General features: G+C 51.6%; 1 protein-coding gene across 1 annotated transcript in view; it reads right to left on the reverse strand.

Annotated features, from left to right (window-relative positions):
• LOC116945941 (cerebellin-1-like) overlaps positions 1-17,130 on the reverse strand; it is a 29,164-nt gene extending 12,034 nt beyond the window's left edge. Inside the window, exons 1-2 of the mRNA XM_032960640.2 lie at positions 16,045-17,130; positions 2,238-2,357 (exon numbers count right to left, since the gene is read on the reverse strand). Of these exons, the coding sequence (XP_032816531.1) occupies positions 2,238-2,357; positions 16,045-16,416 (492 nt within the window). The 5' untranslated portion in view covers positions 16,417-17,130. The remainder of the gene's footprint in view (positions 1-2,237; positions 2,358-16,044) is intronic.
• Positions 17,131-18,627: the final 1,497 nt, after the last annotated feature.

Below are 18,627 nucleotides of genomic sequence, written 5' to 3' on the forward strand. Positions count from 1 at the left end.
CCTCTCAATGATATTACATTGCGAAATTCATGTTACGTTGCGAGTTGATGTAATTTATTTAATCCGGATGCTTTAGCGATCTTGAGTGTGTTTCTTTTCATAACAATGGTTTCAACGTGCAATGTTGCACGGCAGTCGCCCGCTCGCGAAGGCACGGAAATGGCTCAGAAGTGCGAGGAACGAGAGACAAGCGGAGAGGCAGCCACTCGGCACCAACAACTTCCCAAGCTCTGCGATCCTCTGCACATGAAGATATCGACCAAATCAGCGAATGTCCACCTGTGGGAGGAAACCGGTAGCACCCAGAGAAAACCCCACGTGTGCGAGCCGAGTGGGGGGGTAGGGCAGACACTCCGTCCCACACAAGCGGGACAGGCAGAGTCCACGTGTTTTTGTGGCACTGCCTTCTCCTGCTAGAACCAGCGGCAATGCCACTTGGAGGGCCGAGGGATGGCAGTTTAACAACATTTGTGTGCGTTGATTCAACAACCCTTGCTCCCTCCACAGTGCTGTGTCACAGGCCACGTGCGTAGCCACCACTGCCCGGCTAGACTACGAATGCAGGGAAATTTGGCAGATTGTGAAGTATGCTTTAATTTGAATGGAATAATTATAATTGTATGACGGTTATCGTGGTGTACGGTTAATTTTTATTTGGTCTTGGAACTGTACGATTGTGGTTTAATGGGCATTACACGATGCATCGATTGACGAACATTAATTCTTAGGCACATGACACGTGAATCAAATTGTGCAATTGAGTTAATAACTTAATTCAACTTAAGTGCAAATAGTGTATGCTCATGTTGCACGAAGGACATTGCGTCAAACTCGGCAACAACAACAACAACAAAAGAATAGTCGTAACAATATAAACAGTACTAAAGGTGAGATGAAACTAAAATTGGCTCTTGAATCGAATCGTCACATTGAATTGTGTTGATGTAATCTCTGGGGCGGGGGGGTGAGGGGTGTATCGCCACGACACTGTACTATTTAAGGTTATCATGCTAATCATTTATAGAATTTTAACTCGGCATTACTTATCATCGCACCTCCTGTATTATTTCATGCTCATCGCTTGGCCAACACTCTCTCTTGTTCTCCTATTTACCTGCAAGTATCCCATTGCCAACGCAATGTTGCTGCCTGAGTGTGCGCCTAGCTGGCTCTCGATAAAGAAGACTCACCTGCCTGGGGGGGTGGGGGTGGGGGGTGGGGGTGGGGGTGGGGGGTGGCGCACTCGCAGAGCCATGGACCTGGCGACCTGAGTTCGATTTCCATCCGTGGCTGACGTCGGTGTCGACTGGTGTGTGATAAAGAACACTCATGGCCCTCGCCCCTCTTCGCTACTCCTCGCAAGATCGGCGTGGTGAAGTATGGTCAACCATCACCACCCCCCCTCCCCCCCATTATTGGCAATTATGATTACCTACCTATCTGCCTGATCCATCAATTAAAATTGTTTGTTTTCCTCGGAGTAAATGCGTTGTGCGACAACGAGTCAAGCAATTCTCTCAACTTGTTGACGCCGTACGTAACCGGCTTCATTCTATCCTGCTGCTGCTGCTCACGAGGACCTCAATGGCAAAAAGGGAGAAACAATTATTCTCAGATCGAACCGTGACCTCGAATCGTGACGGTGCGTCGAATCACCAAAGGTGAGAATATAAATCCACGCAAGCTTATCGGCAAACTATCCACCGATTTAATCCGCGCACGTTAGTGGCCCAACTACTGCCATGCCAATAGCGCCCTCATATCAGGGGGCGCCACGGTGTTGGGATGTTAACTCCCTCGCCTGGGATGCAGGAGGTTGCGGGTTTCACCCCGACCCTGGCGCCTGCTGTATATTGGGAGTTTGTGTGTCTCTCTGCACGTGGGCGCGTGGATTTTTGATCCGGGAACCTCCGTTTTCTTCACCCCCCCCCCCCCCCTCACCATTTAGAAACACGCATTCAGATTATTTGGCCACTGTACATTATCCACGTAATAAACCACCTCGTCTATCATTTGTGAGAGCCAGGTGGTTGCTTTAAAAATATATCTATATAGCACTTAGTGGGCCTTAACCGGTAAAATAAAATGTTTAAAAAAAAAAACATCGTACGATAGTTATTGTGTCGATGCCCGCACCTGAGCGCTCAACGCTGGGTTGGCTAGAATGTGGGCGAGCGCAAACCCCCCTTGTTCGCCCTGCCACCACCACCACCACCATCACCGACCGGCTCGCCCACCTGTATCGTCTGCCTGTTGTACACTTTGACGACGTGGAAATTGAAGCTGTAGATCCCTTTCCGCGGAGCGACGAACATGCTTCGCTCGGCGTCGAAGCTCGCCCCGTGATTCACCAGGATCTGCGTTTAAGGAGAGAGGAAAGTGAGAACCAAAGTAACCGCGTTAATCCTCCGCGACCCCTGATGGATTACGCCTGGGGGGACCACGCTGGCAGGAGTAGAAACGACTGTGGGAAGAGTTTGGAACGGATCCCAGACGAGGCGGAGGTGATGGTTTATTTTGGGGGGGGGGGGGGGGGACGGAGATGATACCAACGTGCACCATCTGCGGTGGAGTCAATATTGAGAAGGAAATTAATGCTCGGTGATGTTATTCGCTCCGGCTGGCCATTGTATCTGTGTTAAATGAAACAAGTCAAGGGGTTGAAGAGTCACAAAACCAGCCTCCAGCCTCTGCCTTTAAATCAATAACGGAGCTCAGTGTGCCCGTGCTTGTTACAATAATACAAATGACGACTCCCTGTGACCATCACCTGTTCTCTATGTATGTTGGATTTCTTTCGCACCGTACGTAGCCAACCGTGCTGCTTCTCCTAACCGCACCTACTCGAATCTCTGTGTGTGCTTAATTCTCAGTGTTTGTCCGTATCGATGGATCTCAATTTCTCTCGAGGAATCTTTGCTTGTCTTCACCCAGCTGGCCCCGTGGTGATGTCAGCCTCTGGGCAGCTTGGCACTACCCGAGTATTGCCCGCGGCACTCTCAAATTGTGGAGGCCTTCCACGGATTTTTTTTTATTTTCACGAAGGAGTACCGACACACGCGTCAATAAGACGGACGTTGCGCCTTCTAAAAACGGAGACGAATTTACGGCTCGCATGGAACACTGGGACCCACTGGAGGAACCTGGGGAACTATTCATTCAGCCTTCCCATATCTGCTTGCGCTCACCTCTGGCCTTTTGTGGAGAGAAATGAGTCCCCAGCTCGAGAGCTGTGACCCACTGGACGGAGGACCTCTACCGTGCAGTTTGCCAATAACTCAACGCACCTTCCCCTGTGGCTTGCTCAGCTGATGTGCAGCTGATGGGCACGGCGAGGGGCAGTCGGGTCTGGTTAGCCCAGGACGGCCCTCTCCGCCATGGTCACCAAATGTTTGCGGTGCCTCTCTCATCACCGGTCAGGCTGCCGACTCATCGATTCAGGAGCGCAAGACCTGGAATACTGGGCCCAGCTTACAAGGGGCCATCCTGCCATTCAAGCAACCAATCTCGGCTCACCATAGCATTTCGTCTCCTTAGGCTGTGTTTGCTCGGGAAGATGGAGGGTGTCCATCAGCAGCTCCACTGCCAGCTCGTTTGTTTAATCCGCACGTCCGCATGCTTTCCATGATTGTTGGGTCAACCTTGCCTCTTCCTCCTCAAACCGAAGATGTTACTGTAAATGTTTTTTGTTCTTCTTCATTGCAGTGAGTTTGTTTAATTGAAAATTATGCAAGGTTCTGAGGGCTAATTTAATTGGCAATTTTGTGAATGCGAGCCATTGATATGTGTTTTGTTGTCCTGATATTGGATTGGCTAATTAGTTGCTCACATGATGTCGGACTTTTTGCAGTAATTATTGCTCCTTTCTTGGGCCTTTGGAAGACTTGCGTTGGATGCTGAAGATTGTGAAAGACGGATAGCATCTGTCATGGTCATCCACCGTCGTTTATGAGGATGACATTCGGCACACGGATGCAGCTCAACGGTTCCCGCTTTTTCGAGTAGGTTATTGGTCAAATAACCGCACACGTGTGGGTGGAAATGTCAGAGTAGTGTTCTCCTTGTTGTTCATGCGCTTACTGCACGATTAGCCCGATGTCGTGAGTGTGTGCTCCTCTTTCCTGGATGCTTCCAGTCAGTGACTTTGTGCCGCTTGTACGCGAATCAACTTGTTCGAAGTCGCATTCAAGTTGTGGCCCGTCCACTCAAATCCGGGTAGCCCACTCTTTGTGGAGCAGATTGCGAGGGATTATTATTTATTATTATTATTTTAGTTCGTCGCTACGCTGCGCTGCTCCTCAGTGTGATGTCTTTGAATCCGACGGGCGGCGAGGGCTGCGGGAGTCGTGGCAGAGCGGCGAGCGCACGGAGCGGTTGACCTCCGCGTCCGCAGGTTCGATTCCCAGCCACGGCTAACATCGCTGGCGGATGATAAAACAAAACCGGTCCTGGGGCCTCCTCCCTTCAACCGACCTGCACTGACCAGCGCGGTGAAGTATGGCCGAAAACAAACAAACAAACAGGCAAACCCCATGACATGACAGCCGTAGCATGGGGAGGCCTTCATCCAGCAATGGATGGACAAAACGCATGGACATTTAAATCCGACGCACGCCGCCTGCCAAATCTCCGCGTCGTTCTTTGTGCCGTCCTGGTATAATCTGCGGGAGGGATTGACAATGGTACGGTGTGACAGAAGGCATTGTTCTCTCGCCCCTCGGAGTGGGATTGCGCATTAGGATATTGGACGCAGTCTTGGAAGATTCTGCACCACGGACGTGGTCATTCGTTCAGGTTTCGCGCGCCTGCAAATCCGATTAGGCTGTCGTGTGTGTGCTGCAAAGGAGTTTCAACCCAGGTAAGTTTTGAACGTGCACTTTGTTACGTCTCCAGCGCAGCGTAACATCACGTCAGGGAATTACTCCGTTCAGGATCCCCTAAACCCCTTCCATCCGCTCCTTTCATCTTATTCTCTGTCCTTTCTGGAACTTTCCCTGACTCTCCACCTTGTTTCTTCCTAACGGTTTCTCGACCGACCCCTCGTTTCAATTGCCCCCACCCCGGGCTCTTTCAAATGACAGTGACGACACAATCAGATTGGAACGGTCCCTCCACTGGTCCAATCAGATTGTGCGCCCTGCGTCAGCTGCCCCTGCGACAGCCCCTCGCCAATGTAGAGAGCCGCGCTCTCTGACCTCACAAGCCGCTATAACACCCAGTCAGCGTCTGTTTATTTCTTAACAGGGCTCACTTCTCGGCATTCTTGAACACCTTTGTTTATCATTGATTTACCGTCGACGCGAGAAAACCCTTAAAAGCAGGTGTAAATATTCATAATTAAAAAATATATAAAGTTCTAATGATCAGTTACCAGTAATTGAGGCCATCGAAGGTGAACTTTAAAGTTTGCTAATCAAACAGGTGCTTGCAAAATGACGTACGGTATATGTTTTTTAAAAGGGAAATGGGGCCTATGCCGTAAAACATCCGGCCAATTTCTTGTTGAGTAAGTTTGTTTCACATCGGAATACTGAAGTAATGGGCGAAACAAAACATAAGCAAATACAGTAACAGTTATACTACACAGACAAGTCCACGGCCTACTTTCTGTACTGCCTCCAGCGGGCGCCTTGTTACCTTACGGGTGTGAGTCTCACACTTGGGAAGCCTTCATCTCTGCACGATACTCCAACCCCACCTCTTAAGATCTTAGACCACAGGTGCGATCGCCTGCCACTACGTCGGGCAAAAATAAAATATTCTACTGCGATTACTTCCAATCTGAAAGGACTGTGGATGGGAGTCCCCCGGTGTTTGGAGTTTTTTGTCGGCAGCTTCCTCAGCACGGTAACCCGACTTGACATAAGCAGTCTGGACCGTTAGGGCCCCATAAGAAATGAATACCACAGTGGTTGTCTCAGCGGTGAGACGCGAGGCTGGTTTGGGGAAAATGGGTTCTGTCTGCTCCCGTGTTTTATTCATTACATGCTCCGCCTCCGTTTATATATAGTGTATATATATATAGTACCGGGATAGGTAGCACGACTGAATCATGTTGGAAACAGGGTGTTTTGCTGTACCCAGCCTCCAGCGGTGTCAATTAGAAACGTCTGTCACAGACAAAACAGTCCTTGCATGTGGAATTAATTGGGGGAGGTAGGGGGTTGAACGGTTATTTGGCACCTTTCATCCCACAAATAATGTTTTTCTTTCTCTCTCTCTCTCTCCCTCGGGCCTCCCTTGTGAATGAGATGCATGTGTGGTCTCGATGGGCTCTCGGTCAGCGTTGCAGAATGAATGCACGGATGATTCAATGTCTCCAAGACTGCGTAGGGACTATGGCACTCAACTTCCTCTGCGTCGCCAGTAAAAGTCTGCGATGCGTGCGGCCCCTGAATGCCGACAGCTGACCGTTATTTTAACTCCCCACGTTGAGTTAATTACTCGGCGCTGAAGTCTTTACACGTCGCGTGGAGGCTATGATCCGCTGCAGTCCTCATTCAATTCGATAACTCACAGACACTGCGTAGGGACTGGCTTCATTGCCACGGTAGCCGAGCGAAGGCTACCGTGGCCAGATCGTCAAATCCACGCCCCTCCCCCCTCCCGCCTCCGATCAACCAAGGTACATTTGAAATCGGCTTGTTTGATTTCACCCTTGCAATATGTGTATTTCTTTTTGTCTTTTTTGGCATGTGACACCAACGTGAAAGCACGTGTGGGTCGGTCGTCTTCAGCGCTGGCCTTTGAACCAATGCTGGAAATCCCACGTTACTATGGCGAGGTGCGGCCGCTTGTTAGAAACAACTGCTGCTGACCTTTGAACCGAGTCGCGTGACATTACGAGGTGGTGCCGAATTTACCAGCCCCGTATCGACGATGGGCGATGCATCGTGCTGCGTTGACCCCTTGCGGGTCGAGCGGTGGGACGAGTGGGGAGGGTGGTAATTCCAACTCGTGATTTCACACTGCACACCAGAAAACGTAGCTCTATGTCTCAGTCATTATTTGTACGTAATTGCGGTGCGTGCGTATGTATACAGCACGTGATGGAAGTGGCTCCGGGGAGCGGTCGGGAGCTTGATGAATCTGAGGCTGTGGGAACAGGAGTGATTGCGGGAAAGCTTCCAGATGATGGGATCAAGGCCTCCAGCTGAATCCCAAAGCGTGTCAAGCTGCGTTTAGATGCTTTCCATCACTTTGTGAGGCTGGCAAAACAAGCTCCCGCAATTCATACCGCGCCAAGTACTGTTTACATATCATGCACGCACCTATGTCGAACTTCCTTCGCACCGTACGTGGCCAACCGCGCTGCGAATCATCAGCCGTTATCTATCCACTGCCACGTGCAGGCCCGCTTACACCACAACCATCCCTCGCAGTCCCGGGAGGTCACGATCCATCTTATTTCTGTGCACACTGAACACATCGCTCGTGTCGGAGGCGGCAGTCCTTTTGGGTGTGATTCTCCTTTGGCTGTCATTCCGTCACCAGTCTTTCACTTCGGCCGTCATCAATTCCAGCGACGTTGCTTTTCGTTTCCCTGGTTTACTATTTTAAGTAAATATATTCAATTTGACCAGCTAAGGCCCACTGAGCTGGATAGCTCTTTTTGAGAAGCGACCTGGTAACCAATGACAGCTCAACGAAGTGGCTGATCACGTGGAAGTGTAGGGCAGCCAAATGCTCTAAGCGCACGTTTCTAAATGTGGAGGGGAAAACCGGAGGACCCGGAGAAAAATCCACGCGACCACGGGGAGAGACACACGCAAACTCCAAATATACAGCAGGCGTCAGGGTCCGGATCGGACCCGCGACCTCCTGTATACCAGGCGAGGTTATCAACATAAACGGGACGCAAAGTCACTGGTTAAGTGTGATGGAGGAGGGCGGGTGTGTTGTATGGATATATAATAGAGTGCTGAAGGACGTTCCTGGCATAACGAACTCCCTTAACATTTTCATCAATCGAAGATGAAGGGCTTTTAATACAGAGGCTACCCGCCCTCTCGGCGTCTCGCAGTCATATTTCATTGTGTGTGCGCGTGTGTCTCTGTGTGCGCGTGTGTCTCTGTGCGCGCGTGTGTGCGCGTGTGGTGTCTCTGTGGGGAACGGTAGCGCAGGGGTTTGTACCCCGCGACCCGAGTTCGATTCTCGTTCACGGCCAACACCGGTGACGATTATCTAAACCGGTCCAGGGCCTCCCCTAGGTCGACTCAGTCTCAAATGAGTACCTGGTGCGATGTGTAAACGTCGCCACTCGGAAAACAAAGGCGGCCGGGCGTGGTGCTGGCCACCCACCCTCTCGTGTGCCGTGTTGTCCTTCATAGCTGCTCGCTAACAGCACATGCTACAACAGTCTGTAAATGCTATACGGGGGGGGGGGTATTTTTTAATCCCAAAGCTCTCCATCTGTATGTTTAACGAGGATAGGTGCTCGGTAATAGGACTCATCTCATCAGTGTGCGTGTAATGTATATGGGGGGGTTCTTGGTCTTTGCATGCGCACTGCGCCGTGAACCTAGCCACCTGAGTTCTATTCCCTCCCAAACGCCTAAAGACATCAGCGGCGAGGTCTGCACCCACACCGGCCCAGGGCTACGATGAGTCGACAGCGTCCCTCGTGTGGCGAGTCGGCGGCCTTCGCACGCGAGTCGGCGGCCTTCGCGCGTGCCGCTAACTCGCTAACAGCACCTGCCTCCAACAGCCTGTTAAAAAAAAAAACTGAAAACACACCGGGGCATCTTTGTCTATTGTATTCTTTTTTTTTGGGGGGGGGGGGGGTGTCTATGGGCCGGTCCAGAATAACTGTTGGGCGCGATTATTGTTGTGATGAACCCTTCAACAGCACGGGACATAGCCGTTAAAAAGGCCTCGCGCGGTGTCTGCGAGAGAAGCCGTTGCTTTGCGACTGTGGGGTTAAAGGGGTGGCGACTTCTTATTGTCAAAGTCTAAATCGTGTGTGGTGGGTTGTCACGCGCGGATCAACATCGATACGTGTGCGCCGGGGCCGATCCATCCTCGCGGACGCGTTGACTGAGAGGCACAAAACCAGAGACGGGAGAGAGAGAGAGAGAAATCCCTTCGGGTACAAACGCAGCGATCTCGTTTGTCAAAGTCCTGTATCTCACGGCGGCAAATCACTCATCGCTCAAACTGCATGCGCTCCCGGCAAGGCCGGCTACTGCCCCTGCATACCTTAACGTGCGCGCTCGAGATGTATTGTATGCAGGGTATGTTGGACTTCTTTCGTACCGTACGTAGCCAACCGTGCTAATCGGAGGTGCTGTGTGTGTGTGTGTTGGACTTCTTTCGCACCGTACGTAGCCAACCGTGCTAATCGGAGGTGCTGTGTGTTGGACTTCTTTCGCACCGTACGTAGCCAACCGTGCTAACCGAAGGTGCGAGGGTAAGGACAATACACTAAACACAAGAAGTAGTTCTTAACAGGTGAATTTTTCAAGCTCGATTTAAAAGTGCATAGCTCCAGTGATTTCTCAATATCGGAAGGAAGAGACACACAGACTGTTGGGGCAAGTGGTGTGGCCAGCACCACGCAAGGTGCTCGACCCGACCACACTCTTTTTGTCTCCCCCTCGGTGTCAGATGTTTTACGCATTCACTTAAAGGCCGAGTCAACCTAGGGGAACGCCGCCACCTGCCCCAAGGGACCGGTTCAGTTCCTGTACAGTATGCGTACTTCACCTGTTCCGTCTGCATGGGAGAAAGAGTGTTTTTTCCCCCTCGAATTTGACTGATTACCAATTGATTATATAATTACAATACCCCTCCCCCCTTCGTCTCAAATCACTGCACCTGAAATGAGTTAAATGATGACGTCACCCTGTTTGCTCTATTTAAGACCGGGAGCAAGTGAGGGCTTTACCATTCTGGCGAATTGCCCGATGATGCTGGATGTAATAGCAGCGAAACTTCGTACTCAAACTGTAAATGTTGTGGATTCACTCTTCAACACACAGGTGGGCTAAAGTAGTGAACTATTTGTCTTTTGTCAACGAGACACTTTTTTGCTGATTGGCCGTGTCGGGTGGTGGAGGGTTACAACACATTTATAAATAACGCTATCTAACCCAAAAACCTTTCTTATGAATAATATTGGTCGCGAAAGCCTACGTGGTAAACAGATAACACCTCAATACATAAAGGAGCGCAGAACTTGGGCAATCTTTTGGCTCCAAGTCACCGCGCGGCTGCCTTACCCCGCGTGTCCGTGATTCATCCTCGCGCCTCCGAGCTATTATTTGTGGCCAGGTGGCTTGTGAAAAATGAGTTAATACCTCAGTGGACTTTGTCTGGCAGGATGGTTTCGTTTGATTTGCAGGTGTTTGGGTGATTAGTTTGCCTTGCTTGTACTTTGCCTTTGCACTCCTATCGTGTTTCTGCACTGTTTGTTGTTGTAACGATCTTACCCGCCCCTTGCTGGACATCTGTGAAAAAGAGCTTTATAGCTCATCGGATTCCTCGAGGATATATATTCTGATTATTCTGCTCTCTACGCGAATTAGCGACGGCTTTGCCCGTTACAAGTTGGACGTATTATTATTATTGTCCAGCTGTAGATTGACAACAGGGCTAGTGCGGGGCCTCTAGCATATGCTAGAAAGGGGCCCTAAATATAAAAAACACATAAATATTAAAACACAAATTTTTTACTTGCATAGTAAAGTAATTGTGTTTTTTTTATTTTCTATATAGCCAAATAATACGACAAATCGCTAACCTTAAACACCCAGCCGTTAATAAAAGTCTAAGGCAGTATAGTACTATAGTAATAGAGCAAGTGCAGAATCACTGAACCGAAATTGATAACTTGAAAGAAAGTGCGGGGCCCGTAGCTACTACATATACAGCTACTACATCTGCAGCTACTACATCTGCAGCTGCTACATCTGCAGCTGCTACATCTGCAGCTGCTACATCTGCAGCTGCTACATCTGCAGCTACTACATATGCAGCTACTACATATGCAGCTACTACATCTGCAGCTACTACATAAGCAGCTACTACATAAGCAGCCACTACATATGCAGCCACTACATATGCAGCCACTACATATGCAGCTACTACATATGCAGCTACTACAGATGCAGCTACTTTTGCACCGAGGTTAATCCAGCACTGGCTGTACACGTGCATGCTATTATTTGCACACTGCGCTGTGGTTGACGGAGAGCAAACTCAGGTGTCGCCGGTCAATGGAACCCCTTATCCAGCTAAACAAGCCTGTAGTCAAACACAGTCGAGTGAAACGGGTGACAACTGAGATGCCATGCCCCGCTAAAGCTGAGTCTGCACAGAACTGTATTTGGGGTACTTTTGCATGCCTCCACAATAGACATTTTAAAGAGCCGACATTAACGAGTGCGCTATTGAGTTATGAGACATGTACATTTGATTGGCCCATAAGTGACTCGAAGCCTTCATCCAGCAGTGGATTGACAAAGGGCCATAGCCTTGCATCACACATACATCATATCTCGTTGTACAATATACCGGGACGTGACACTTAAGCACACAACACCTTTCATCTTTCCGTAACATCTCTCTACTATTAACTCGGATAGACTGGTTACTAATCAATAACAATTTGCAGGGGTCGCTCCAGTGAAGGCGAGTACATTGCTTTCATTAGGGAGGACGGGAGGGAAGGTCGGGATGAGATCTCGATAATTTACTTGGCGCAATGACAAACCGTTAACGCTTTTTGCGGCACTTCAGCGATTTGGAGAATATAGCGGATACGCGCGCGCGTGTGTTTGTGTGTGTTCATTGTCCCTTTGCCTGCGAGTGCAGTTAGGGTCAGTGTCACCCAACCCTGTAGCCGTTACCTTGTTCAACACGGGCGGGGGTGGGGGGGTCATACAAGACTCGTGGGCGGGGCACGGCACGCGTGAACCAACTCTTAAATAGCGGTGAACGCTACCACAGAACGAGAAAATCGCGCGATCAGCCTCTGGCGATCACGCGTGCCGTTCTAGCTCCCAGCTCCTGTCTTTTTTTGGTTTTCAGCGCGGCTCGTGGGGGTCAGAGAGCCCGGTTCCTTTGGGTACGACGAATTGGGGCGACTGCCCCGGGGCCCGCGCTTTGGGGGGCGGGGAGCGCGCTGTGACGTCACGGTGTCAGATGTAATATTCCCCGTTTAGTTTGAAGGGGTCGTGGGGACCCAAAGTGGAGTTTGCCCCGGGCCCCCTCACTCCCCCCCACCTGGGGGTAATGGAATGGGCCCCAATGTCCACTCACCGCTTCTCTTCGTCATCCGGCGCATCGAATTCTCCCGACCAGTTGCACCGCCCTGGACACTCGATAGTAGCTATTGCCACCGGTTGCAGTCGCGTTTGGACATTGTCGTAGGTCGGCTGCGCGAGCTTTGAAATTCGGCATCCCACGAGCGACTGAAGGGAGCATTGCGGTTAACCCTTTGGGGGGGGGGGCTGTGTGGTGAGCCACAGGGGAAGCAGAGCCCCAACACGACTTCTAATCTAGGCCGGGCAGAGGATGTTTGAATGAATCAGCAGCAGTCTTGTCGATGGTTGCCATTGTGACCCACATTTATGATTTAGACGCTAGAGTGGGAATAGCGGTGGTAGTGGTGGTGGTGGTAGTGTGGTGGTGATGATGATGATGATATTGTGATGATTATAAAGATGGTGATAATAGGGATGGTGGTGGCGATATTGATGATCGGGGTGTCGATTGTGCTCACCGAAATTTTTTTTTGACACATTCACCATCGCTAAGAATAAGGTCACATTTAAAGGCATGCATAATACATGCGCAAATACACACGCCAATTCTCTACGGTGCAATGGTCTCTTCGATGCGGGTGTTGTAATGTTCCCAGACACCAGCTGCGCGGGTGTGGACGAAGAACGCGAGCAGAAATAACCCCGCACACGAAAGGTGTGCATCGCATCTGCTGGAGGTTAGCTGTGGTGTTTGAAGAATGGTTGTTAGCTGCAGAGCTAGCGGGTCGTTTTGACGCTGAACTCGCCTAGTTTGCTTGGCTAAAGAAAGGCAGCAGACGCTAATGGAGATGTCAAAAAAAAAACAACTACCCCTTACGTTATCTCATCACCGCGCCACGGCGGACAGGACGATCGGTTAACCAATGCGTGAAGGTGTCGCGCGTGCGTTAATCGCCTATGAACGCACTGAGCACGCGCAGGGAGACTGCCAATAATGCAAAGGTGCATCGTCGTCATCATCTTCATCAGGGTTACGATTATGATTAGAACTATTACTCGAGAGCACAGACGACGTAAAGCAATGCCAGAATAGGGCATCCCCACACCGTGCACGTCGTGGGGGTTAATTTTATCGTAATTCACCACGCTGCTCGATGCGGGTTGGTGAAGGTGGAGGAGCATAGAAGTGCCGTACAACAAATTGATGTTTAACTGCCCTGCCCTCTGTTCCCAACAACGTGAGACCTCGCAGCCCTCCGGAGCACGTGCCCAACACGTGCCCACCCATCCAAGCACTATCCAGTTATTAAATCGATTTTCGCTTCCGAGATCTGAAGAGATCGGGGCGCATTTCTGCGTGATCTGGTCAGAGGCTAATTCTTTTTTTTGGGGACGTTCACACAACGGGCTTAGTTAGAATACTCGGCCCACATCGCTGCTCCGACGAAGACGAGCCGAGGGCATTGAGAACGCCATCTAGACGGTGGTGGTTGGAATTTTCAGAGGCGCGAGGAGAAGTCGAGAACAACGGCGTTTTGGATTGAGAACAAAGGCTGTGAGAGAACGCCTCTATGGCATTATACCTTTTGTGTGCACGAATACCATCGCCATCACGAGCATCATCCGTAACACCGTCAAAGACTAAATATCCCCCGTATAGCCTTAGCAGACGGTTGGGGCGAGCGTTGTTAGCGAGCAGCACCTATGAAGGCCGGCACGTCACGCGAGAGGGTGGGTGGCCAGCACCACGCCCGGCCGCCTTTGTCTCCCTCGTGGCGACGTTTACACATCGCACCAGGTACTCATTTGAGACTGAGTCGACCTAGGGGAGGCCCTGGACCGGTTCAGATAATCGTCACCGGTGTTGGCCGTGAGCGGGAGTCAAACTCAGCGTCGCCGGGTTCGTAGCGCAGCGCGCAAGCACCATTATCATCATCATCATCGGCCACTTCTAAACTAATGCTCATGAGTAATTGATAACACAAACCATTACATTATCATCAAAGTTGCCATGTTTCTGTAATCGTCATTACAGGTCGTTCTTAACAGCACTTAAGGTGTAAGTGACATCATTAATATCTGTTGACGCGATCGTAATGTTTATGTAATTATAACGGGTCGCTCGTAAAGCGTTCGGGATTAAGCGATGAATGCCAATATTCCGCCGTCACCAAAGTAGCCCAACTGCAATGTTGAGTGCGTGCAGTTCATGAAGAAAACGTGAAAGATGAAAATAGTCAGCGTCGTCATCATCATCAGCATCATCGTCGTCGTCGTCGTCGTCGTGTGGAAAGAGCTGTTTTGTGCCTTGGCGAGTGCGCCCTAACGAGGAAGACGGAAGGATTTGACTCGAACTCCGCAACTTGACACCACAGAGAAGTCTAATAAGTCCCGGTTATTCGACAACGACGGTGGACGTCACGACACCCGTAACCGTTGCACCTTTGCCGAGCCCTCAAAACAATCGCGTGATACATTTTCTTCGTGGGTCTTTCGGTAAAGTCACGTCGGCAGGTTCGTGTTATTGTCTTTGAACCTATCTACGTGACTTTACCGAAAGACACGAGAATATGACTTCCTGCAGCCACGGAAGCTCTAAGTCAAGATTTAATTCCGTGATAAATCTCCAACCCGCCGCCCCCACCGCTGCCAACCCCCTTTATTTTCCTCGCTGTTCGCGTTACCAACCCTTCGCCGTACGATAGCCCCACATTCGCACGCGTGAGCTTTAGGATCCCTTTATGTAATACTACTAATAATTTATATATATTTATAGCGTGGCTCACAGGACGCATGGACCCCTTGACCCATTCGAATGTCCACCGGGAGTGAGGAATCCATTTCTCGTCAAGAAGTGCAAATTCTCGTCAAAGTGCGCACGGCAACGTCTATGTATGTGTGCGTGTGTTGGACTTCTTTCGCACCGTACGTAGCACCACCGCGACAATTGGAGGTGCGGTCCTATTTTTTTTGCGCACCTGGCATATGCGTGCGGGCACTGCCCATAACGCACGGTGCCAGCCAGCCAGCACAGCGCTATTCGAGTTTGCGGTAGCATCCAGGCACGCGTCGTTGGGTATAATGTCAAATTAAGCTCCGCTTGTCTCAGCGAAATATGTAATGTCACAACTCTAATGACTGGGGGCCGTGTCGAGTTGTGTTGCTCTTACGAGGCACCTTGAAGTTGGCGAACACTCGGGGAACGAGCGAGTCGCGAGCGGCCAGAGAGCCCCCCCCCCCGTATAGCCTTTGATAGAGTGTTGGGGCAAGTGCTGTTAGCGCTTAGCACCTGTGAAGGCCCACACGGCACACGAGCGAGTGGGTGGCCGACACCACGCCCGGCCGCCTTTGTCTCCCTCGTGGCGATGCTTACACATCGCACCAGGTACTCATTTGAGGCCGAGTCGACCGAGGGGAGGCCCAGGACCGGTTCATTTATTCGCCACTGATGTTGGCCGTGAGCGGGAATCGAACCCGGGTCGCGGGTTTCGTAGCGCGGTGCGCGAACAGTTGCGCCGCCGTTTACCTACCGTACGAAAGATCCCCCGTATAGCCTTAACAGACTGTAGGGGCAAGTGCTGTTAGCGAGCACCTACGAAGGCCGGAACGGTACACGAGGGGGTGGGTGGCCAGCACCACGCCCGACCGCCTTTGTCTCCCCAGTGGCGATGTTTAGTCACCGCACCAGGTACTCATTTGAGGCTGAGTCGCCACTGATGTTGGCCGTGAGCGGGAATCGAACTTGGATCGGCAGGTTTAAAGCGCAGCGTAGCGCTAACCGCTACACTACCGCTCCCCCCACACACACACACACACCCCAAACGCGCACAATCAATACCTGATCGAAGTAAATAACCATGGTCCGGTTGCTCATCTCTGACGGCTCGTGGTTCGTGCTCCGGATGACCGAGAAGGCCACCTTGGCGTTGCCGGATCGAACCGAGATCCCGAAGGAGGCGCCAGCTGCTCCGGCGTGCTCCACCGAGGGGCTGGAGTCGCACACGACCAGGCACTTTCCCTCCAGCACGATGGGCTCCGTCTCGTTCTGGCCGAGAACGGGCGCGACCCTGGCGAGGCTGAAGACGGCGGCGGCGGCGGCGAGCAGAGCCCACGGGGGGCGAGTCCTTGGCCGGAGGGACGCGCACCCGACGAGCAGCAGCAGAAGCCCCGCGCGGATCGCGCAGCGGTCGTGGCAGCCGTGCGCTGCCATGCTCGCAACTGCGACTGCCGCTACGAATCGCCTCGCCTCGCCTCGCTCAGGGGGGCGAGGCTGCCGCGTGACGTGATGGGACGAGACACCGGGCTAACGGTGGACCCCACTCCGTTGGCGACGTGAGCGAACGGAGGACTGTCAAGAGGCGGCTATTGTCGTCGATAGCGAGTTGCGGCTGGAGGAGCGCGACACGCACGCGCGCGCGCACGTGCGTACACGCGCGCGTGCGCGTATAAGCGGGGGTTGGGGGGGTGGGTGGGTGGCGGAGGGGGTGGCGTGGATGAGTTTGAAAGACAACAGAACCAGACGCGCGTGCACGGGCGGACGCGCGAGGAACGGACGCGCGCTCGAACTGCGTCGTTCCCTTCTCGACGTGGATCGCGGCGTCGTCTTCGCGGTGCGCGCCGCCTCCGAGCGTCTGAGCCGAGTCGCCTCCCACTGCGCTCGCTGCAAGTGCCGCGCGCTCCGAGCGAGCGAGCGAGGAGGAGGGTGCTGCGTGTCGTGCGTGCGGCGCGCTGTCTCGGGGCTGCTCACTCGGATCACCCCCCCCCACACCCTCCCGCGGCACGGCCGAGTTCTAGCGCTCGGTGCGCGGTGCTGCGCGCCTGTCCATTCCCCCGCACCAACACCGCCTCCAACGTTAACACCCCTGCGTGTGTGTCTCTCTCTCGCTCGCCTCCCTCTCCTCACTCTCTGGCTGCGCTCTCTCAACCCACTCGCCCCTCTCACCCTGAATTATTTATGAGAGACGGTTGAGAACAATGCCCTATTTAGAGACGTTTATGGAGGCTGTGCGGTCTCCCCCCCAACCCCGCCCTTTCGCCCTCCCCCCCCCACACACCTCCTCCCCCGCCACATTCGCTGTCCCATCCATACAGTCACATAGTCGTGGTAGGTGTTGGGAAGTTTGTGCTGGGTGGGTTCGTGGTGGCGGTTGGTTGGTCGCGTGAAAATGTAAGATTTGCGACCTCTTAAATTGACCATTAGCATATTATTTGGTTCATTCGGTAAAGTCACGTAGGTGAAAAAATAAATAAATCACGACGTTTCGATTGCAACACAAGCAATCATCATCAGGTGTGACAACCACAGCAATAAGTATTTTTTTACTGAAGTAAAAAGTAAAACATTTCTTGCTGTGGTTGTCACACCTGATGATGATTGCTTGTGTTGCAATCGAAACGTCGTGATTTAATTTATTTTATTTTTTCACCTACTTGACTTTTCCGAAAGAACCAAAAAATATGGATCCTTGCAGTCACGAAAACTTCAAATCTAGAATGGTCCATTAGCGCTATAGTGTCTGATGACTCTTATCAGATGTAGTAGATGGGGTTTGTGCGTGTGTGCGTTTTTAACTCGTGTGACGTTGTTACCGTCTTGGAAGTAGTATTTGATGATTTTCTGCATAAACATTTTTAGCAGGATATGTTCCCAGGTTTATGGAGCCGTGCAAATATTCTCAATGTTCCGGTTTAACAGTGCATTAGCGGAATTGAGCATTATGTCTTTATATAACCTTACTTTGCACGATGCGAATAGTCGCGTAATGTATGCATGCTGCGAACACACGCCTTAACAAAATCACGTGCGCATCATCAAATGAGAAAATAGAGCGAAAAAAAATTAATCAGGTGGCAACTTTATGTGTCCACGTGATTGATGTACGTTCAGGCAAGGTGTTGACGTATTTGTCCTTTGCACACACAAGGCAAAGATCCCCCTCGTTGCCTCAACAGACTGTCAGGGCAAGTGCCGTTAGCGAGCGGCACCTATGAAGGCCGGCACTGTGGCACACGAGGGGGTGGGTGACCAGCCCCACCAAGCCCGGAACCCTTTGTCCCCCGAGTGGCGATGTTTACACACCGCACCAGGCACTCATTTTGAAGCTGAGTCGACCTAAGAGAGGACCAGGACCTGTTGGGTTAATCGTCACTGGCGTTGGCCGTGAGCGGGATTCGAACTCGGGCGGCCGGGTTCATAGCGCGCGCGCACACATTGACAGACATGCGTCCCGTTATAGATGGTGGCATTGCACGCATTCGTTCAATCGGTTCCGACGTCGGTGTCAAGATGTATCTCGAGACAAATCTCCGACAATCGCATTCAGTTTGTGGCGTGATATAGCTGCGGCCGTTCTCAGCTCCTTACTCCCTCTTGATGGCGTTGTCATCGCCAAGGTCACCAGCCGGGGTTCATGCGTCGCAT

Source organism: Petromyzon marinus, chromosome 25 (assembly GCF_048934315.1).
Source record: "Petromyzon marinus isolate PM22_M1 ecotype Great Lakes invasive population chromosome 25, UKy_Petmar_22M1.pri1.0, whole genome shotgun sequence".
NCBI lineage: Eukaryota > Metazoa > Chordata > Hyperoartia > Petromyzontiformes > Petromyzontidae > Petromyzon > Petromyzon marinus.